The 23,332-nt window shown below is 38.0% G+C and overlaps 1 protein-coding gene across 3 annotated transcripts in view; it reads left to right on the forward strand.

Moving 5' to 3' along the window:
* Nucleotides 1-54: 54 nt before the first annotated feature.
* KNTC1 (kinetochore associated 1) overlaps nt 55-23,332 on the forward strand; it is a 74,760-nt gene continuing 51,482 nt past the window's right edge. For 2 of the 3 annotated variants that reach the window (XM_049619427.1, XM_049619428.1), the window contains exons 1-20: nt 55-320; nt 1,794-1,964; nt 6,627-6,747; nt 8,465-8,580; nt 8,933-9,011; nt 9,606-9,683; nt 10,953-10,987; nt 12,007-12,117; nt 12,878-12,971; nt 13,583-13,635; nt 13,842-13,957; nt 14,285-14,336; nt 15,280-15,378; nt 16,870-16,913; nt 17,014-17,079; nt 17,178-17,253; nt 20,238-20,363; nt 20,454-20,543; nt 21,145-21,198; nt 21,773-21,834. In XM_049619427.1, coding sequence (XP_049475384.1) covers nt 1,836-1,964; nt 6,627-6,747; nt 8,465-8,580; nt 8,933-9,011; nt 9,606-9,683; nt 10,953-10,987; nt 12,007-12,117; nt 12,878-12,971; nt 13,583-13,635; nt 13,842-13,957; nt 14,285-14,336; nt 15,280-15,378; nt 16,870-16,913; nt 17,014-17,079; nt 17,178-17,253; nt 20,238-20,363; nt 20,454-20,543; nt 21,145-21,198; nt 21,773-21,834 — 1,601 coding nt within the window. In that variant the 5' untranslated portion in view covers nt 55-320; nt 1,794-1,835. Of the gene's footprint in view, nt 321-1,793; nt 1,965-6,626; nt 6,748-8,464; nt 8,581-8,932; nt 9,012-9,605; nt 9,684-10,952; nt 10,988-12,006; nt 12,118-12,877; nt 12,972-13,582; nt 13,636-13,841; nt 13,958-14,021; nt 14,058-14,284; nt 14,337-15,279; nt 15,379-16,869; nt 16,914-17,013; nt 17,080-17,177; nt 17,254-20,237; nt 20,364-20,453; nt 20,544-21,144; nt 21,199-21,772; nt 21,835-23,332 lie in introns of those variants that run through there. The other variant, XM_049619429.1, reaches the window with a different exon arrangement.

A 23,332-nucleotide genomic window follows, 5' to 3' on the forward strand; every position in this document is an offset into this window, starting at 1 on the left:
CTATAGCAACGTGTTTGGAAGAGGTGATTGGTTGTTCTTTTGAAGGGGGCGTGTAAGGCCAGGAGGGGGGCGGCGCCAAGAAGGTACCCTTAGAATGCGCAGCCCGGAAATCGAAACGGGTGGAATTTAGGGTGGGGCGACTTCCTATTTCGATTCTAAAGCAGTCTTGGCCTCCTCCGGCCGCCGTAAAAGGGGTTGGGTTTGTGTTCTCCCGCCAATTTAAACCCGTGGGCTAGAACCTGAAGAGATTAGGGACAGTTGTCGGGGGAAGGAAGCGGGCGGTAAATTTGAGTGTTCTTCTTTAGTTTCGGCAGTTGCAGGTGAGGAGGGGGAAACGCGCTGCTGTAAAGACCTGGGGGTGGGTTCACGTCGAAGGAATAGCGGCCTCATCTCACCTCGGGGCGTTTTTCCCTCGAGACGCTGGCGGGAGAGAATTTGAAGCCGGTTCTTGCTGGTCTGTTGCCCAGCTGGGAGCACTTATGCATGGGGGCCTAATTGACGCTTTCATTTCGTTTAATTTGCTCATCGGTTCTCCACCCGGAGTGACCTCAAATCGTTACTCGAATCAAGTCACTCGTCTGCTTAGTGTCTTTTACACTGTGGCACCGAGCGTAAAAATCCAATCTTGAAGTCGAGGATTCGTTAGCTCTTGCACTGTTTCATTTTTGCTGTGGCCTGGCACCTGCCCCAGACTCGTTCCAGGCTCTGAGCCTGTGCATTCGGCCTGCGTGAGTTTTCCCTCCGAGCTTTGCATAATTGGCTTCTTGCTCTTGGCCTTACACCCTCGGTAAGAACTCTTTCCCGTGTTTAGAAACGTCCTGTGACCGTAGCCTAAATCTTACCTGTTTCCACCAATGAAAATAATAAGTCACCTAACACATAAGACTGAGTGCTTGCCGCGAACCAAGCCTTGTTCTGTGAATATTTAAAACTCCTCTAACAACCTTTGTGGGTAGGTACAACTATGTCCCTGTTACAGAGAATTGAGGAACAAAATCCAGGACGAGTGTCGTAAATATAAAGGAGCACCAAGTCAAAAATCATTCCTTCCCTGTGCTGTACATTCCGTAAAATTTAAAACGTATTTCTGCTAGCACTTATCCAAACGGTTGTAATTATTTGGTGGGGGTTCCCCGCCAGCGATCGACCCAGGGATTGTTTTTCATCTTTGTATTTTACTCCCACACGCCATACATACAATGAGTTATATAGTCTTTGCTGATGAGATGTTCAAGCGACTGGCCTGGGGTTATATGTATACTCTTTGGTGCAGTCAGAAACCCAATCCAGTTTTCCCCTTCTTATTTTCATTTACTGTACGTTACTGGAAACATTATAACGGACTTTTTTTAAAGTTCAGCTGGAAGCTTAACCATCCTTGGATATCCCAGATAGTCTGACTTCAGAGCTTCCACTATTCATTGCTATCCTGCTTAAAGGTTTATTTCAAATGAAAACTTGTTATAATTTCGAGCTAGGCACACAAAATACTAGAAGCTCTAGGATACATTGCTGAGATCAGATTTATGTTCCTAAACCAATACATTGTTCTCTAATGATAATCATAGCTGTAGTTCCATTTATATTATTGGTCCAAAGTATCTAGTGACTGCAAAAATAACACAAAGAGGAGTTTTCATTGGATCTATATATATATGTATATGTATATATACGTATGAATTTATAGGGACATATATATCTATATGTCCTTTTTGTTAAAACTTTTTGTTTCCCAAGGAACTGTGTTCTATGCAACAACATAATTTGTTCTCTTATTTTACATACTGTCACAGGGAAAGTAGTGGTTCCTGACTCAGGAAGACAATCTCAGAAACATGTGGAATGATATTGAGTTGCTGACAAGTGATGATACAGGAAGCGGGTACCTAAGTGTTGGTTCAAGAAAAGAACATGGAACCGCTTTATATCAAGTTGATTTGCTAGCGAAGATCTCCTCTGAAAAGGTAATGATTATGATGCTATTTTCACTCAAAACGTTTTTGCTGAATACTTAGTAAGCCTAGTAGCCACATGGTAAATATTCTGTAAATGCTGACAGCACTTTCTCGAGGAATCAAGTTTCAGTCTCACGTTACTGGAAATTTCCATCTGAATTCTCCCACTATTGTCTTAAGTTCACTATTTCCAAAACTGAACATTTCATAGCTCTTCTTGACATTTGGACATACAGAATGTATATAAAGTGATATAAAAAGTACCCACCACCAGCTCAGGAAATAAAACATTACCAGTAGAGTTGAAGCCCCTGAGGTCTCTTCCTTTTCCCATGCTCTCCCATACTCCACCCACGAGTTAAGCACACTGCTGAGGTTACATTTATCCTTTTCATGCATTTCTTTCTACGTTTCATTTTCTTCATTTATTTATTTAAAATTTTTTAAGTTTATTTTTATTTTTGAGACAGAGAGAACGAGTGTGCGCATGCAAGTGAGGGAGGGGGAAAGAGAGGGAGAGAGAATCGCAACCAGGCTGCGCACTGACACTGTATAACTTGGTGGCAGGGTTCAAACCCATGAACCACGAGATCATGACCTGCGCCGAAGTCAGACATGTAACCCACTGAACCACCCAGGCGCCCCTTTCCTCTTTTAATAATAATGCTACCATTCTCAGCCCAGGCTTGAAACCTTATTGTTTGAATCCTATAGAAAAACTTAGATTCTCCTTTTCAGTAATTTGCTTCTGGTAAAGTATTTTTTTGTAAACAAAGGTTCTTTTTTTGTAGAGAAAGTACATCTGATTTTTTTCTCAGAGTATTATAGCCCAAGTTCCCTCCACTTTCCTTAGTCAATGTAGTATTTCATTCTCTAAGAAAGAAGGTTTATTTGTTTATTTATTTTTTAACGTTTATTTATTTTTGAGACAGAGACAAAGCATGAATGGGGGAGGGTCAGGGAGAGGGAGACACAGAATCTGAAACAGGCTCCAGGCTCTGAGCTGTCAGCACAGAGCCTGACGTGGGGCTCGAACTCACAGACCGCGAGATCACGACCTGAGCCGAAGTTGGCTGCTTAACCGACTGAGCCACCCAGGCGCCCCAAGAAAGAAGGTTTAAATGAAATGAAGAAGAGACAAATTATTAGAAAGAAGAGTTGCATTTTTTAGGGCTTGAAAGGCAGGACCTCTTTCTGGGGACCTTACAGAGGAAAAACTTCCTAACTCATTCTGTAAGTCCAGCATTACCCTAATATCCAAATTAGGCAAAGATATTATAAGAAAAGAAAACTGCAGTATTTCTCTTGAATAGAAATGCAAAAATCCTCAACAAAATATTGCCAAATTGAATTCAACAATATATAAAAAAAGTTATATACTGTGACCAAATAGGATTTATCCCAGGTATGCAAGGTTGCTTAGACATTCAAAAATCAATTAATGTTTAGGTGATGGTTGTAGTAATTACCACCTTATTTTGGTAATCATTTCGTAATATGTATCTATATTAAATCATCACATTGTACACCTTAACCTTACACAATGTTAGATATAAATTGTATCTCAGTAAAGCTGGAAAAATCGGTGTAATGCTTCGCATCAACAAACTATTCTTTGATAAAGAATATCTATAAAAAACTTACAGCTAACATCATACTTAGTGGTAAGAAACTAGAAACATACCCAGTAAGATCAGACCAAGGCAAGGTATTCCTCTCACTACTTTCCAACATCATACTAGAAATGTCAGCTAATTCAATAAGACAAGAAAGAGAAAGAAGAGGCATACAGGAAGAAAGAAAGAAAGCTGTCTTTGTTTACACATGACTTGATTGTCTATGTAGAAAATCTGAAAAAACTCCTGAAACTAAAAAGCAATTATAGGGGTGCCTGGGTGGCTCAGTCGGTTAAGCATCCAACTTCGGCTCAGGTGATGATATCACGGTTCGTGGGTTTGTGGGTTCCAGCCCTGTGTCAGGCTCTGTGCTGACAGCTCAGAGCCTGGAGCCTGCTTCAGATTCTGTGTCTCCCTCTCTCTCTGCCCCTTCCCTGTGCATGCCCCCCCCCCCCTCTCTCTCTCTCAAAAATAAACATTAAAAAATAAATGAACAAAATAAAAATCTGTTATAGCAAGCTCGCAGGATATAAGGTTAATATGCAAAAGTCAGCTGCTTTCCTATATACCAGCAATAAACAAGAAGAATTTGAAATTAAAAACAATCCAAACTAATCTTTGTGACCTTGGATCAGGCAAAGCTTTGTTAGATATGATGTCATAGGGCGCCTGGGTGGCTCAGTTGGTTGAACATCCGACTTCAGCTCAGGTCATGATTTCACAGTTTGTGAGTTCCGGCCCCATGTCAGGCTCTGCGCTAACAGCTCAGAGCCTGGAGCCTGCTTCAGATTCTGTGTTTCCCTCTCACTGTGCCCCTTCCCCACTCATGGCACAAGCTCTCTCTCTTTCACTCTCTCAAAAAATACATAAACCTTAAAAAAACAAAGCAATCACGGGATATCACTGCACACCTATCAGAATGGCCAGTATCAACAACACTGACAACACTCAATGCTGACAAGGATGTGGAACACCAGGAACTCTCATTCCATGCTGGTGGAAATGCAAAATGGTACAGCCCACTTTGGAAAACTTTGGGGCAGTTTCTTACAAAATGAAATTATTCTCATACCATACAATCCAGCAGTTGGACCCCACGGTATTTACCCAGAGGAGTTGAAACTAGTATCTATACAAAACCTGCACATGGATGTTTATAGCAGCATTATTTAAAATTGGCAAAACTTGGAATCAACCAAGATATCCTTCAGTAGGTGAATAGATAAACTGGTACATCCAGACAATGATTTCTTATTCAGCCCTAAAAGAAATGAGCTATAAAGCCACAGAAAGGAGGAAACTTAAGTATCTATTACTAAGTGAATGAAGTCAACCAAAGTGACATACTGTGTGATTCCAGTGATACGACATTTTGGAAAAGGTAAAACTGTGGACACAGTGATAAGATCAGTAGTTACCAGAGGTTAGAGGTTGAGGGGAGGAGGGATGAACAGGCATAGCACAGGATATTTAGGGCACTGAAAATGTATAGTATAATAATGGTGGATATATGTTATTACACGTTTGTTTTGACCCACAGAATGTACAATAGGAAGAGTGGATTATAATATAAACTATGGACTCTGGGTGATGATGTGTCAATATAGGTTTTTCAGTTGTAACTAATGTACCAAATGGTGGGAGATGCTGATAATGGAGGAAGCTGTGCATATGTGGAGGCTGGGGATTTTTGGGAATTCTCTGTACCTTCCCTCAGTTGCCCTGTGAACCTAAAACTACTCTTAAAAAATAAAGTCCTAAAAAAAAGAAGAGGAGGAAGAAGAGCTATCCAAGCAGAGAGAATTGTATGGGTACGTCCCAGGAAGGTACTGCACGGTTCCTTCTTTGCAGTGCTTTGGGGTAACTTCTTGCTATCAGAAGAAGCAAGTTAAAAGTATTAAGAAGCATCAGAATGTGGTGGCATTTTCAAGAATTTCACATGGAAAAGGTGACTGTTGAAACAGGCCCAAAATGAACTGATGGGATTAAAACCCAGTCAGGGAAGATTAAGAACAGTTAACACTGATTGAGCGGATATTATATGCAGGGCTATCTTCTGAGCCTTTACGCAAATTCAGTCATTTAATGCTCATACAGGCCAGTGTTGTAGGTACAGGAGAGTACAGAGGGGTCAATTGAGGCATTTGCCCAAGATTACTCAGCAAGTGATTGAGCACTGTCAACCACTGAGCTGTCCAGCTGCTTCCAGAAACGTTTGTGTGCAGAGCTCCAAGTACCAGAAGCTGAAGACCGGAGACTCCTATTTGGCTTGCATAGTAATTTTTAAAATGTTGACTTGGCTGTCAATATTTATTTAAAACTCAGAACATTTTGCACAAGGATCCAGTTTTCTGGCGTGGCCATACCAGAGTTGCATTTCCTCGGGGCTTTAATCTGACTGGTTCTGCTCTCTTTATTGTTGTCTGTGGGGGTGTGAGCCCTCCTGTTTGCATCCTTCGAGCCGTCATATCCCAGACACTGAGACCTTGTGCCAGTCATGGCTTGTTTATTTTCATGCCTGCCGACTCCTTCAGGCGTGAGATCCATCCTTAGGAAACAAAGACTTGCTCATGAGAATCCCTTGCCCTTTCTTTTTTTTTTTTTTTTTTTTATTTTTTTTTTTTCAACGTTTTTTATTTATTTTTGGGACAGAGAGAGACAGAGCATGAATGGGGGAGGGGCAGAGAGAGAGGGAGACACAGAATCGGAAACAGGCTCCAGGCTCCGAGCCATCAGCCCAGAGCCTGACGCGGGGCTCGAACTCACGGACCGCGAGATCGTGACCTGGCTGAAGTCGGACGCTTAACCGACTGCGCCACCCAGGCGCCCCTTGCCCTTTCTTAGCAATCTTGGACTGTTTCCCTATTTTGGACTCTGAATGGATTGATATACCATAGAAAGAAAAGCTTGACTAATTAGATATATGGACTAAAAAAAAGAAAAAAGTCTTTTCAAATTTTAAATGTAGGTGTTTGGGACTATGATGATACTCTTGGTAAGCATTGTTAAACTGTATAAAAACATTTTATTTTAGTCATGCTTTTCCCTCCCACAGGCCTCGTTAAATCCAAAGATACAAGCATGTAGCCTAAGTAACGGATTTATTATTGTAGTGGATCAATCAGTGATCCTGCTTGACAGTGTTTGTAGATTGCTTCAACTGCATCTTATATTTGGTAAGTCTAATGTAATGAAATAAAATAAATTGGAAGTCAGATATAGCTTTCTGCCAATTTCTACTGCATTGCCTTTTCTTTACTTCATTATTTCTAAGACTTGAAATTGGACTATTTCAAGAAATTAATCTTGAGTGCCTTTTTGTACAAAGAGTACTAGATGCAAGGGATCCTGAGATTAGCCCCTTCCTCAGTAAATCTAAAGGGTACATGTGAAACAAAAATTGACTTTACTTGCCTGGTTTTTAAAATTAGAATTACTGTAGAAACCAGTTGAGCTCATTTGTGTTCACATTCCTGAATCTTGTACATAATTTCAATATCAAAACAGGTATTTGAATAGTTTTAGAATATATATAGCCGTGTAAAAAGTTTTTAAATTACTTATAAATTCTTCGTTGAGTTGAAGGACTTTATATGCAAATGTGGACGTAAGAATAAGGGACAAGTCAGTGAGTGTGCTGAAATATAGGTGAAAACATTGTGAATGCTTTTTCTGAAATTGTGAGTGGTGGTTGTTGAAGTGTTTGTTTAAGAACTTAGACAACAGAAAAAGTCAGGAGGTATGCATGTGAGAAGCCAATCCTGATCGCAGTATGGAGGCAAGGAACTCCTATTTTGTGGAATCTTAATGTATCTACCCTGAATGATCCACAAGATTGACAGTTTCATCATGGAGTAGCGGGCTGTGTTAACATGTAATACACTTGAAGAAAGTGTTTATGTCTCATCTTATCCACAAGGGCTATCCTGAGGACTCCAGTCAGTGCTGCAACATGCATGGCTCTTCCAAACTATCTTTTCCTGCTCTACTTTTTCTTGTTTCCAGAAAATTTACCACCTTCTTACATATCATGTAATTTATTATGCTCTAATTGTTTACCATGTATTTCTGCCTTGGGATTTGAGCTCCATGAAGGTGGGACTCTTTTGTTACTATTCTTAGATATATGCAAAAGACCTAGGCCATTGCTTAGCATGCAGTAAGTGCTCAGTAAATATTTGTTCACTGAATACAAGAGTAACATTCTTTTAAAAAATTTTTTTTAGTTTATTTATCTGAGAAAGTGAGAATGTACAAGCAGGGGAGGGGCAGAGAAAGAGAGAGGAGACAGAGAGAATCCCAAGCAAGCTCTGCACTGCCAGTGCGGAGCCCAATGCAGGGCTCAGACTCACAAATTGTGAGATCATGACCTGAGCCAAAGTCAAACACTTAACCAACTGAGCCACCCAGGTGCCCCACATTATTTTATTTTATTTTATTTTATTTTATTTTATTTTATTTTATTTTATTCTTTTTTAAATAATTTATTGTCAAGTTAGCTTACATACAGATACAGTGTATACAGTGTAGTCTTGTCTTCAGTAATAGATTCCTGTGATTCATCTCTTACATAGAATATCCAGTGCTCATCCCAGCAAGTGCCCTCCTCAATGCCCATGCCCCATTTTCACTGCCTCCTCACCCTCAACCCCTCCCCCCCCACATTCTTTTTTAATCACCACCTTTTGGAAGTATTTAAGAGAAACTTGAATAGTTGGCTTTTAATGACAAAATTTGCAAATTTCTTGTATTGATTGAAAATAAACATTTTTGAAGGAAGCTTATAACTTTTTGTTTTTTAGTGCAAAAAGATGGTTTTATTAAAACAAGAGGACAGGACCTGTGGGCAGACAGAGTTGTGGGAAGCTTGTAACTTTGATTTGAAATTTTCAGATACCGAAGTGGATGTAGTTGGCCTATGTCAAGAAGGAAAGTTTCTTTTGGTTGGGGAGCGAAGCGGCAACTTACATCTTATTCACGTAACATCGAAGCAAACATTACTCACAAATGTAAGACCCTGTTAATGTTTTTCTTTTTGTTACCTAAATTTGAAATTATCTCTTAGACAACGAAAACTAATAAACCGTTGCTTAATTTGTGCTTTAAATGGAAAAAATAATGTTCTTTACATGAAATTTTAAGAATCATACCTCAGAAACATGAAGTAAATGCAAAATTTAAAAATTAAGATTTGAAGATAGTATGCTTGTCCAAAATAGTTTTCCACTTCAAAATTAAAACGTTTGGAACATAGGCAGCATTATTGCTAATAATAATTGATAACCCTGGGCTTTAGAGAATAGAACCCTTAATTGTGTTTTCTGAGTTTAATCTTATCATTTGAAATGAATTTGCAATTAGGCTTTTATTCAGAAAGCTAATGATGAAAATCAGCGTACTTACCGGAATCTTGTTATTGAGAAAGACGGTTCAAGTGAAGGTAAGTTTTTTGAATATTTTTTAATGCTCTCTGACTAATATCCAATCAAAAAATCAACTTTATAGTTAATAAATTACATGACTCTATTTTTATGCTTTTTATACAGTGTTAAATTTTCTAGTGATTTAAGTAATATTATCATAAGAAATAAGTTTTTTATTTTAGTCCTTTTCAGAGGTTTAAATGTTCTTCTCCTAAATATAATATTCTAAACTCATTTTTACCATTTTGAGAATTCTATAGATTACCAAGGAGAATTATATTCTTTTAAAATGTTTTTGTAGGTTTTAGCATATTTATCATATTTTTATTTCAACAAATGTTAACTATACTTAATTTATTTCAATATATCTAAGATTCTTTTTTCTTTTTTTTGGCAAATGAACTTTGATTTATAAAGTTTCAAGGAAGTTAACATTGTTTTTGCAAATAACAGTTCTTTGTAGATAAGCTTTATCTGTATCATTAGTATATTATTTGATGATTAGAATTTAAATGAGCAAATTGACATATTTTTAAGCTAGGTCCAAACACTGGCTTAAATTTCATATCCACACACCTTTTAGAGAAACTGGTTTGATTTTCCTTCAATAGGTACCTATTATATGCTGCTGCTTACAAACAATGGATTTTTTTGTATTACAAACCTTCAGCTTGCAAAAATTCAACAAGGTAAGTAATGGATTTTTCTTATTATTGATTTGCAGCAATATTTCTTACTAGTTTTGGGGTAAAATTTTAAATATTTTCTTTAAGAATATTATTTTAGGGGGCACCTGGATGGCTCCATCGGTTAAGCGTCCAACTCTTGATTTCAGTTCAGGTCATGATCTCACAGTTCATGAGTTCAAGGCCTGTATCAGGCTCTGTGCTAAGGATTCTCTCTCTGCCTCTCTCCCCTGTCTCTCTCTCACAAAATAAATAAATATTTTTTTAAAAAAGAGAGAGGGTGCCTGGGTGGCTCAGTCGGTTAAGTGTCTGACTTCAGCACAGGTCCTGATCTCACAGTTTGTGAGTTTGAGCCCCAGATTGGGCTGTCTGCTGTCAGTGTGGAGCCTGCTTTGGATCCTCTGTCTCCCTCCCTCTGCCCCTCCCCTGCTTTCTCTCTCAAAAATAAATAAACATTAAAAAAAAGAGCGAATATTATTTTAGTTTCATTAGATTCTATGATACTGCGTATATATTTTTTTAAGTATTCGTATTATGTTTCTCCATTATGAGGGATGCAACAGAATCTGAGGAAATGTACTTTGTTTATAGCCTTTAAGGGGTTTATAGCTTAGCTGGGGAGACAAGACACACACTAGCATAATAATAAATGCTCTTCGATGGAAAGAATGAACCTGGAAACTGAAGTGACTATATAAACATGTTAACAATAACAGACAATAATTCATAGTATGTGCTAAGTGAATGGATGGACCATACATTCCTGTGAGCTGGGAAAGGTTAAGGAATTAGTTCAGAGCATGTGTTCAGCAAGTTCCTTAAATAGTCTGTATTCCAAGAACATACAAGGTCCTGGGGATACTACAAGACATAGTTCTTCATAGTGTAATGAAGAAGCCAGGCAAGTAAAAGAGCTCTTCCAAAATGGTGTGCAAAGTGATGAAGACTTTACAGGTAGGACTTCAGAGCTTGGATAGAAGAGTTGGAGCAGGAAGAAGACCCTCTTAGGAGGGAGAAACATGATAAGGGAAGGTATGGGGAAGCATTCCAGGGACAAAAAGGCAGCCTGGCTGGTGTCCTGACTAGGACATATTGTCACAGTTTATATCAGTGGTCAAGGGCAAAACTGAAAAGTCAACATTTCTTTATTAGTTTCTGACCTGTGTTCTTCTCACTAGATTGTATGTAATTTTGACTTAACACACAAGGGTGACTTGTGTGTGTTTCGTAGGTTAATACTATAAATTTAGTCTGCTTTCTTCTTTCATACAGCAATTGAGAATGTAGACTTCAACACAGCAAAAAAGGTAAGAAAACAAAACCACATTGTCTTGTTGATTCTTATATTTAATATAAGTTTGGGGAGAGTGTTTCTGGATATTGTCTAGTGGCTAATGTTTTAGGAATCAGTGTGATATAACATTTTAATAACATTTCCATTTTAAAATGCATTTATAGGAGCACCTGGCTGGCTCCTTTGATGGGATATGCAGCTCTTGGTCTCGGGGTTGTGAGTTCAAGCCCCATGTTGGCTATAGAGATTACTTAAAAATAAAATCTTAGGGGTGCCAGAGTGGCTCAGTTGGTTAAGTGTCCAACTTCAGCTCAGGTCATGATCTTGCGGTTTGTGGGTTCAAGCCCCATATCAGGCTGTGTGCTGACAGCTCAGAGCCTGGAGTCTGCTTTGGATTCTGTGTCTCCTTCTCTTTCTGCTCCTCTTCCACTTGCTCTCTGTCTCTCAAAAATATAAACGTTTAAAAACATTTTTTTTAATAAAATCTTAAAAAAATATCTTGGGCCCACTGGGTAGCTCAGTCAGTTGAGCATCCAGCTCTTGATTTCGGCTCAGGTATTCCCAAGGTCATAAGATCCCTGTGTTGGGCTCCATGCTAAGCATGGAGCCTACTTAAGAATCTCCCTCTCCCTCTCTCTCTGCACCCCCAACTCGTGTGCTCTCTCTCTCTCAAAATAAAAAAATAAAAATAAAGCCTTTCAAAAAAAAAAGATATCTATTTAAAAAAAACAGGAGCTCCTGGGTGGCTCAGTTGGTTGGATATCTGACTCTTGATTTCAGCTGGGTTCGAGCCCTGTGTCATGCTCTGCGCTGACAGTGCAGAGCTTGATTGAGATTCTCTTTGTCTCTCTCTGCCCCTTCCCTGCTTGCACTCTCATTCCATCTTTCAAAATAAATAAACTTAGAAAATAAGACAAACAAAGAAAGTAAAAATGCATTTATAACAGATGGATTTAATTCATTTTTATCTTTCCAAGGAATTTCGACGGTGGAGCATATATATAACGTTCTTATTTTTTTTTAATTTTGCAGTTACAAGGACAAATCAAGTCCAGTTTTATTTCTACTGAAAATTACCATACTCTTGGTTGTCTCAATCTTGTGGCTGGAGATTTAGCCAGTGAAATTCCTGTGATAATTGGGGTAATTCTTTCTATAAAATTTTAGTTTTTTGCTTCAGAAGTGTTTCTTCATTAACATAGTTTTGGTTAAATTACAAATTAATTTGTAACATATTAACAGAAGCAGGGAAATTATAAAATTAACTCAGTAAGTATACCTAAGTTTCTCTGTTGGAAAATATTGCATCTTTATTTTCACTAGTTTCTTCCTGAAATTTAGCATTTCTTTCAATTATGAGTCTAGATAAAAACAACAACAAAAATCTAATTATATTCAAGAAGTAGGCAAAAATTCAACATAATTATAGCATTTACAACGTTTTTACCTACCAAATTTGTATTTCATATTAAGAAGCAGGCACATTTGTCTATTCTGTGTATCTGGTTCAATATTTCATTAGGGTTTCAAATGATTTAATATTTATAAATTTTTTTTAAAAAGTTGTGGTTACTTTAATGAAAATACTTAATCAGAAACTATATCTCATACTACTGGAGGAGGTCTTGAAGTTTACCCCATGTCTTTGGAGTGAGTTGCCTGAATATGCCCACTCCTTATTAAATATTCACGTGATAACAGTGAACAGCAAACTTTGCTGTTCTTGCCATCCTGTTCTGTTGAAAGCAATCTAAGGGGAACTGGAAGATAAAAAGCTAGTTGGGCTTGAGTACATAAGTATATTCTGAAATATGTAATGTGTACAACTTGGGTGTTTCTGCTTTGAGGAGAATTCAGATCTAAGAACGAAATTTGCAGTTGATGTGCTATTTTACCTCTGTAGGGAACTGGTAATTGTGCATTCTCAAAATGGGAACCAGACTCTTCCAAGAAAGGAATGACAGTTAAGAACGTTCTTGATGCAGAGATTATTAAAGGTAAAATAAGTTCATGAAGCTACTTGGGGTCAACACTAACAAGTTTTAATTTTCAGGTCAGTATCATCCTGAGTCTGGCAAACAGGACATTTTACCTTACTGCTCTTTGAAACCGCCAGGTTAGTTAGATAATTGTCCATGTATGCTTGACATGTTGCAGTTTTTACTCTTCATTTTAGGAGATTTTACATTTTAGTGGTCATCTAAAAATACATAGAGGCAGGAGCACCTGGGTGGCTCAGTCAGTTAAGCATCTCCTGGTTTCAGCTCAGGTCACGATCCCGTGGTTTCATGACTTCAAGCCTGGCGTCAGGTTCTGGGCTGGAAGCCCAGAGCCTGCTTGGGATTCTTACTCTCCCTCTTTCTCTGCCCCTCCCCCACTCATGGTATTTCCATCTCTCTCAAAATAAAGTTAAAATATACATATGTATACACGTAGACATATATGTATATATATATATATATATATATATATAAAGAGGTGAATGTGAGAATGCAAACTTTAGTTGTAGTAGGTCTGCCTTTCCATAAACATGATAGTTTATTATTTAAATGTGGCTATCTGTAATACAGAAATGTAGTTCTTACACACCTTGCTTTCTCTTTTGTAGGTGCAAAGAAGTTCCAGTTGATAGACAATCTACTTTTTGTTCTTGATACTGATGTATGTTTCTGATATTTCTCCTTCGATGTTTTCACTTGGTATTATGTGATATTTGTCATACTTAACAAAGATGAGAACTTTAAGTGGGGTGGATTACTATCTGGTGTGCTATGCTTTATTTCAGTACATAAATCAAAAAGATCCTACAATGTAAGATCCTGAAATATCATTTAGAAGATGTATCCGTGAAATGTCTCCTTTTGCAGAATGTGCTGAGCTTGTGGGATATTTACACTCTGACTCCCGTATGGAACTGGCCCTCTCTTCACATTGAAGAGTTTCTTCTTACCACAGAAGCAGAGTCTCCTTCATCAGTCACGTGGTACATTATGACGCTAGTAGTGTTTCCTTTCTTTTAGAATCAGGCTTCTTGATCGTTGATTATGTATTACATTCTAACTAACTCTGGACAGACTGACAGGGTAAGGATCATTCCATTGCTGGCCAGATTCATTGAGAACAAATAGGTAGTTCAAACCTCCAAGTGGTTGTGTTAGAGTGTTAATCTGGGCTATAAACGTGAAGAAACCAGGTTCAGTGTCTTTTGTGGGAATCAATTTTAACCTTTAAGAATACCCCTTTGACTTAGCTTCTATGTACCAATTGGCAAAGCTTATTTTATTCACTTAAACCTTCTTTTCTCTCTTAGGCAAGGGATTACAAATCTCAAATTAGTAGCTCTGACAACTACTGCTGATAAGGTACTGGAAGATTTTATTTCACATTTGTCCATATTATGTGTTAGAAATATCATTAACTAATATGAAAGTAGTTAAGTAGTGCCCACTTGACAAATCAGAAATAATCCTGCAGAGTTCTTTTTTCCTCATAAAAAAATGGGTATGTCTCAGCTCCCCAATAAAAAAAAAATTTTTTAATCTTTATTTATTTTTGAGAGAGAGAGAGAGAGAGAGACAGTGTGAGCAGGGGAGGAACAGAGAGAGACACACACACAGAATCCGAAGCAGGCTCCAGGCTCTAGGCTCTGAGCGTGAGCACAAAGCCCAATGCGGGGCTCGAACTCAGGAACCCTGAGATCATGACCTGAGCCGAAGTTGGATGCTGAACTGACTGAGCCATCCAGGCACCCCTCAGCTCCCTATTTTAAATGGAGCATTGCAGGATTAAAAATATCTACAAGAGGGTGCTTTGGTGGCTCAGTCAGTTAAGTGTCCAACTCTTGATTTCAGCTCAGGTCATGATTTCACAGTTTGTGAGTTTGAGCCCCATGTCGGGCTCTACACTGACGGTGTGGAGCCTGCTTGGGATTCTGTCTCTCCCTCTGTCTCCCACTCCCCTGCTCACTCTTTCTCAAAAATAAATAAACTTTAAAAATATATATCCACAAGAAAATGTTTGTTAGAGTGACTCATGCAGTTCTGGTACTGAGGAATTACATGCATCCTAAATACAAATTGTAGAATGAACACCAGATGCACGGTTTTTTATTCAACAGATTTGAAAGGTGGAATAGAGCATAATTTTATATGTAACATTTAAATAATACAGCAATGGTCTTTGTTATAAAATTGTTTTTGCATTTAGTTTTGTACTGTTTTAATCTAGCCACTTGATATGAAGTGCTGTCTTATCCTTGTAGGTTTATATGACCTACTAAATTAATTGCTCTTCTCTTTTTCTTAGATGAAAAATCTCGTGGTTTATTCATTACCTATGATGGAAATACTGTATTCTTTGGAAGTATCTAGCGTTTCATCTCTGGTCCAGTCAGGAATTAGCACAGTAAGTTGATGTGTATTTTATACTTTATAATAAAAAAAATTAAGAATAAGCTAAGGGGTGCCTGGCTGACTGAGAAGAGCATTCGACCCTTGATCTTCGGGTCATAAGTTTGAGCTCCACACTGGGTGTAGAGATACTTAAATAAATAAAAACTTAAAACAAACTAAGCATGAGTGGAACTAGTGTAATACCTGAATAGAGCTCAGGTTTATAACTATATTTGTTGTTACCAGAGGTTCTCAAATATACTGACAAAACCAAGTCTTCATATAAGAAAAAGAAAAGCACATTAATCAAATGAAACCTGAACCATCTGCTTATTCAGTTTTCTTGTGTCTCCACAGGAAATATGAATGATAAGCAATTTGGGCGGAGGGTCATTGCTTTTACTGATTTATCTTTTAATTTTAATCTTTCAAAAAACATTTTACTACATTTGTTTTGTGTCTTCACACACAGATGCACACATATGCACACACACAGACACACTATATTTTTCCAAACTATTTGGAATTTACTTGCAGACGTCATGGCCTGTTACCCCTAAATGCGTCAGCAGGTCTCTCCTGAGAATAAGGGCATTTTTCTATAATACCAGTATTAAATTTAACATTAATACAATACTGTTCCGAAATACACCATCCAGATCCAAATTTTACCAATTGTGCCAATTACTTTAAAGCTGTTTTTTTGTTTTGTTTTATTTTTGTTTTTTCCTTAGTCCAGGATCTAATCAAGCATCATATATGGAATTTTGTTGTCATCGTCACATGCTCTACTATAATGTGCAATAGTTCCTTAGTCTTTTTTTTCAAGACATTGACATTTCCAAATCCTAGCCTGTTGTGTTGTACAGTGTCCCTCTATTTGGATTTGTCTGGTTATTGCATCATAATTAGACACATGCTGAGCTTTCTTGGCAAGGATATCACATAGGTTATACTGTATTCAGCTGTGTCATGTTAAGGGGCTTATGTCCATTTGTCCTATTACTGATGATGATGATAAATGTGATTACTTGGTTAAGGCAGTTTTGCCAGATTTCTCCACTGTAGAGGTGCTTTTTCTCCTTTGTAATTGCTAAGTAAATTCTCTGGTATTATTTTGAAACTATGGAATATCCTTTTTTCCCAACAGTTTTTCAGTGAGTTTAGAATCCATTGATGAATAATTCTCACCTAAACCAGTTGTTACCTTAGTAACCAAAATGAATTATTTTTTTAAATTTTTTTTCAAAGTTTATTTATTTAGAGAGATACAGGGATAGCGTGAGTGGGAGAGGGGTAGAGAGAGAGGGAGAGAGAGAGAATCCCAATCAGGACCTGCGCTGTCATCACAGAGCCCCCTGTGGGGCCTGAACCCATGAAACCCTGAGATCATAACCTGAGCTGATACCAAGAGTCAGACGCTTAACTGACTGAGCCACCCAGGTGCCCCTAAAATAACTTATTTCTATGTTTCAGTTTTAAACTTTTTTTTTTATTGTTGTAGGATACCATATACCTTTTGGAAGGAATTTGCAAAAATGATTCAAAGTAGGTCGTTTTGTTTTATTAAATAAGTCGTTAAATAGCAGCTAAGTTACAATTTACTTATTAATACTATTAATTCATTCACCCTGAAAACTTTTTTCAGACTATCTGAAGATTCAGTCTCTGTTGTAGTACTCAGGTGTCTTACAGAAGCTTTACCAGAAAACAGGTAAGTTCTCATATTCTTTTAACCCTTACCCCTTAATGATAACCTTAAATTCCCTGATTAATAAAGATTTCACTGAAATTTGTTTTTCACTTCATCAGATTGAGTCGGTTACTTCACAAACACAGATTTGCTGAAGCCGAGAGCTTTGCTATTCAGTTTGGACTAGATGTTGAGGTAATCATGAATTCATTTGTTCATCAGACGAGCATTTCTTCATGTAGTAGAGACTGGGGAGATAGACATGTAAGGCATAATTGCTATTTAGTATGATCAGTCCTATGATTAAGATATGACCGAAGTAGACTAGGAATTCAAAGGAGAGATGGAAATATACTGGGGCAGAAAGACTTCACAGAGATCATTTTATGTCAGATCTTGACGATGTTCCCGATAGTCCAGGGGAAGGTAGGGAATTCTAGGTGTAAGGACAGCGTAAGTAAAGTGAGGGAGGCGTACAGGGCTTCCAGGAACTCCCAGTAATTAGGTAAGAGTAGAATGTAGGTTATATGCACCATGCAGTAAAAGGAACTGGTAATGGAGAACTAGGTGATCAGAGCATGGGGAGCCTTGTGTGTGTTGCAGAGGATTTAGGTTGTGTTCTGCAGGTGATAGGGAGCTAATACAAGTGTCCTGATTACACTGTCACTGTGTAAAGCTGGAGAATTGCTTGGAAAGGGGCAGACTAGAGGTGTGAAGACCAGTTGGGAGACTGAACAGCTTTCTGTGGGAGCCCGAACTAGTGCAGTGAGGTGGAGATGTACAAGAGGGAGGTCTGACATGAGAGGCACGGGGGAGGTGGAATCAGTGGGACTAGTGATCAAACATAGGGAGGGACAGATGTAGGGATTGGACTGGCGGGACGCTGGCTCAGCATACTTGTGGGATGGGGACGGCCCTCCCTAAAATGAGAAGTATGTGTGGAAGAGCAGGTAGTGGTAAAAGATGAAGGATCTGCTTTATAAAAACTGGAAACGAGCCTTTATGGTAGGAGGTTGGAGAGTGATCTTAGCTGAATCTAGAGGTAGGTAACACCAGGGGATGCCTCAGACCACTTGGGAAGATTGTGTAGGGTAGAGAGATCTCATGTCAGGATGAGATCCAGGGGTACCAGCATGTGGGAAGTTGAGGAAGAAGGGCTGTATTCATATTTGGGAAGAAATAAAGGAGGAAAACCACAAGAATGTATGATTATAGATAGAAGTCAAGGAAAGAGAAACTTTAGAGTCTAGTGCAAAGTGATCAACAGTTTCAAATACTGCAGATAAGATCAAGTATTAAGGGGCGGGCTCCTGGGTGGTTCCGTCCATTAAGTGTCCAACTTCGGCTCAGGTTGTTGAACTACTGACTCGATTTCAGGTCAGGTCATGATCTTAGGGTCGTGGGATCAAACCTGTGTTGGGCTCCATGCTTACAATTCTCTCTTTCTCTCTCTGTCTCTGTCTTTCCCCCTCTACTCCTCTCCCCTCCTTGCACTCTCTCTCTCTCAAAAAATAACAAATAAGTAAATATAAAAATAAAAGATGACCACACAATTATGTTGCATGTCTAGTTTTCTAAGTTTGTCAAAGGTTCTTTAGCAGCTAGAAATAGCATGAGTTAGAAATACCCAAAACTTCAGGTTCCTTTTTTATAAACCAAATACCAACTTTGATTCTCTGATTCCGAAAACTAAAAATGATAAGAAAACATAGTTTCTCTACTTCTGTTTCTCCTCCCTGAAAAACTTTCACTGATTTTTTTATTCTGTTCACTTTTTAATTTTACTGTTATTTGTATTTATTTTATTTTTTTAATGTTTTATTTATTTTTGAGAGAGAGAGAGAGGCAGAAAATGAGCAGGGGTGGGACAGAGAGAAAGGGAGACACAGAATCTGAAGAAGGCTCCAGGCTCTGAGCTGTCAGCACAGAGCCCGATGCGTGGCTCGAACTCGTGAACCGTGAGATCATGACCTGAACTGAAGTTGGGCGCTCAACTGACTGAGCCACCCAGACACCCCAAATTTTATTATTTTTAAAGTAATCTCTATGTCCAATGTGGGTCTCGAACTCACAACCCCAAGTCTGAGTCACAGGCTCTACTGACTGAGCCAGCCAGGCACCCCCATTCGCTTTTTTAAAAAAATAGTTATTGCAAAATTTTCAGATGTTCAAAAAGGTAATATAACACTCACATACTCATCACCCTACTTAAAAAAAAAAAAAAAAAAAAAAAAAAGATATTACCAATATAGCTTAAAACCTCTTTCTCTTCTTCCCAAATACATCATTCTCCTTACCCCAACCAGAAGTACCCATTATTCTGATTTTGGTGCTTAATACTCCATTAATTTCTCTATCTCTTTGGTCATATAACTTTCTAAACAACTCACAAAATGGTTTTGCATGCTTTAAAATGTTACATTTTTAAAACAGGGGCGCCCTCCACCCTCTTAGGAAATATTAAGTCTTTACTGCAATCAGGTTTTTCCTACATTACTCCCCGGGACTTTTCAAGACATGTCAATGACCTACCTAATCAACATATCCAACAGACATCTTCTAGTTTTTCTTGGTTTTTTGGTTTTTTTGTTTTGTTTTGTTTTTTTGGGAGAGAGAGAGGAGAAGGATAGAGGGAGAGAGAATCCCAGGCAGGCTTCATGCTCAGTGCAGAGGCTGATACTCAGGGCTTGATCCCACAGCCCTGGGATCATGACCTGAATGGAAATCTAGAGTCAGTTGCTCAACCGACTGAGCCACCCAGACGCCCCTGTATCATCCTCTTTTAGAAACCAGCTCCATCCCTTTGGAACTGCGTAACTTCAGGTGCATTCCTTACCCTTCCTGGAGTGTCAGTTTTCTTGACTGTATAATGGGAATATTAATATTCACCCTATAGAGTTAGGGTGAGATATAAATGTTTGCTCAGGTTTTTATGAGAATTAAATGAGATAATTCACATAAGGCTACTCGTGCCCTTAGTTAAGGACTCAGTGGTCTCCATAACTCTTAGTAATCTGGATTACCTTTTGGTCATCTAAGTGTTAGCTTCTTTACCGTTTACTCCTGGGCCATATGAGACTTAACCCTTTTCAATAACAGTCTATTGCCTGCAGTCTAGAAAGTCATCCACAGGCATTATTTTGCTTCAAGTTGCTTAATGTAGCATTTCTAAATTACAGCTTGTATACAAGGTGAAATCCAATGATATATTAGAGAGACTAGCCTTGAGTTCGGCGGACACCAGCGAGCAGGCTAAATGGCAAAAACTCGTAGATGAAGCTAAGGAAAATCTACATAAAATCCAGGTGTGTTTCCCCTGTCATGTATGAGAGTATTCGGATTGATGGATTGAATAACATTTGGTTGCCTCATTATGTCTGGTATTTCTGAACCAGGACAATGAATTTGTGGTGAATTACTGCTTGGAGGCTCAGTGGATAACCTATGAAACCACCCAGGAAATGCTAAATTATGCAAAAACAAGGGTAAGTTTTTATAACATTTGTACCTGATAGTTTGTCTTGTGCAAGATAAACCGTCTCAAAAAAAAAGAATTGTGTCTCTATCATAGACCTGTTTTTTTTGTTTTTTGTTTTGTTTGTTTGTTTATTTAATGTTTATTTATTTTTGAGAGAGAGAGCCTGAGCAGGGGCAGAGAGAGAGGGAGACACAGAATCCCACGGAGGCTCCATGTTGTCAGCACAGAGCGCGATGTGGGGCTCGAACTCACAGACCTTGAGATCATGACCTGAGTCGAAGTCAGACACTCAACCAACTGAGCCACCCAGGCGCCCCATCATAGACCTGTTTTTAAAGTGCATTTTTACGCTGTAGTTTCCCCTCTGAACTTTGATCACCACTGCTAGTTTTATTCCTTAAAATTAAGGTGTAACACATGGGCAAAATGTTATGAGTTGTTTTCATAAAATGCATTATTTTTTAAAGTATGTCATTTGTTTATTGTTCACGGTTCATCTCAGAGTTCAGTGCAATTTGATAATTTGTTTCCTTTCACAGAAAATCCATCTTTCATGAAAAAACTAATATAGCAGATACTCTAACTGTGTTTCTTATTGTTCATCTTAGCTTTTGAAAAAAGAAGATAAAACTGTTCCTGTCTATTCTGATGGCTTAAAAGAGGTAATTACATTGGACTTAATTTGAGGGCAAATATGTACCTTTACGATATGTTTTTCAGTTCAAGATAGACCTATATTTTTTCAAGAGTGTTATTTTAACTCTTGTTTTCTTACTGAAAAATGGGAATAACAGTACTTACAGGGTTACTTGGGAATCAGATGAATTAATTTATATAAATCATTTTGTGTAGTGCCTGGCACCTGTTAAGCACACAAATAAATGTAAACTGTGACGGTGATTATCAGAGTACAAAAGTATAATCCAGCTGGATTTTACCATAAGGCATTTATAAACCACTGGGAAAACTAATTAATTTTGAAGGGCACCTATAGTCAGTGTGCAAATGCCTTCTCTTTTGCAGTTTTATTGCATTTAATGTGATTGGAAGTGTTTCCATTAGTCCACGTTGTTTTTGTTTTGTGTTACATAAATGCAGTCCTATTTATGGGAATTGACCAATAATATGGGATGAAATGGGCATGTGTATAAGACTTCTGAAACAGAATGCCTAATATTTGGTGTTTTTAATTGTTATTGCTTGCAACTTTCAGATTATCAGATTATTTCTATTTAGGTACTAAGGGCTCATGCAAAATTGACTACTTTTTATGGAGCATTTGGACCAGAAAAATTCAGGTGAAAAATTCCTCATTTTTCATTTTTAGATTATGAATTAGGTTTTAGTTTAGAGTGTCATAAAAGATACAGTATTGCTTTGACTGAATGTGTTTCTGGGAATTGAGTGATGGAAAATACTATTTTCCTGATGAGTTTTAGATACTCTTCTGCACCATCCTTGGAAAACTGATAAATTTGAAAGGTGGGGCACCTGGGTGGCTCAGTTGGCTACGCATCCGACTTCGGCTCAGGTCATGATGTCACGGTTCATGAGTTCACGCCCTGCATTGGGCTCTGTGCTGACAGCTCAGAGCCTGGAGCCTGCTTCAGATTTTGTGCCTCCCTCTCTCTCTGCCCCACCCCTACTTGCACTCTGTCTCTCAAAAATGAATAAACGTTAAAAAATTTTTAAAAATTTGGAAGGCAAATTTAAATGCATATACCTTTGCCCTAGCAATTTCACTTCTGGCAATTGATTCTGTTAGATATACTAACACGTACACCAAGAGTAGCATTATTTACATGTATGAGGTGTACCTTAAAGATAAAACAAGTTACGGGGCGCCTGGGTGGCTCAGTTGGTTAAATGTAACTCAGTTTCGGCTCAGGTCATGATCTCACAGTTCGTGAGTTCAAGCCCTGCATTGGGTTCCCTTCTAACAATGCAGAGCCTGCTTGGGATTCTTTCTCTCCCCCTCTCTCAACCCTCCCCAGCTCAAGCTTGAGCTCTCTCTTAAATAAACTTTAAAAAATTTTTAAAAAAAGATAACAACAAAGAAGTTTTATTGTTTTCCTTATGACTAGTCAATCTCCCTTTCCCTGCTAATTGCAATATTATGCTAACAATCTGGCATGTATTTGTCTGTCTCTGGACTTTGTATTTGGTTGATTTTATATTCTTTATTCACCAGTATGAAATAGTCTTGATTAATGTAACTTTAGAATGTCCTATTATCTGGTAGACTAACCCTACTGTACTTTCCTTTTCAGAATTTGGGGGGGCCATTTTCTCATGTTTGTTTTTCTGTATGATGTTTGGAATGAGAATCAGCTTACCCAGCTTAAAGAAATCTTATTTTTATTGGGATTTTAAGTTTTTATTTTTTTTATTGGGAATGTGCTGAATCTAAGATCAATTTGGGGAGAACCAGCATCTTTACAGTATTGAATCTTCCTATTTAAGAACAGTATGTGTCTTCCTACTCATTCTGTTCTTTTTTTTATGTTCTCAGCAGTATCTATTCAGTTGCTTTCATACAGATTTTGTACACTTTTTGTTAATTTTATTTTAAATTGTTTTCTACTGTTATAAATGGGATGTTTCATCACATTTTTGAAAGATATGACAAGCTGTTGATTTTTTTAAATTGCTTTCTAACCAGATACTTTATCAAATTCCTTTATTATTCATAATGTTTCAGTTGATCTAATTTTTTCCAAGTATATAATTATATATTCAAATAATGATAATTTTGCCTCACTTTTTCTCTTTACCTAATCTCATCAGTGCATATAG

This window comes from Panthera uncia (genome assembly GCF_023721935.1).
Source record: "Panthera uncia isolate 11264 chromosome D3 unlocalized genomic scaffold, Puncia_PCG_1.0 HiC_scaffold_8, whole genome shotgun sequence".
Classification (NCBI taxonomy): Eukaryota; Metazoa; Chordata; class Mammalia; order Carnivora; family Felidae; genus Panthera; species Panthera uncia.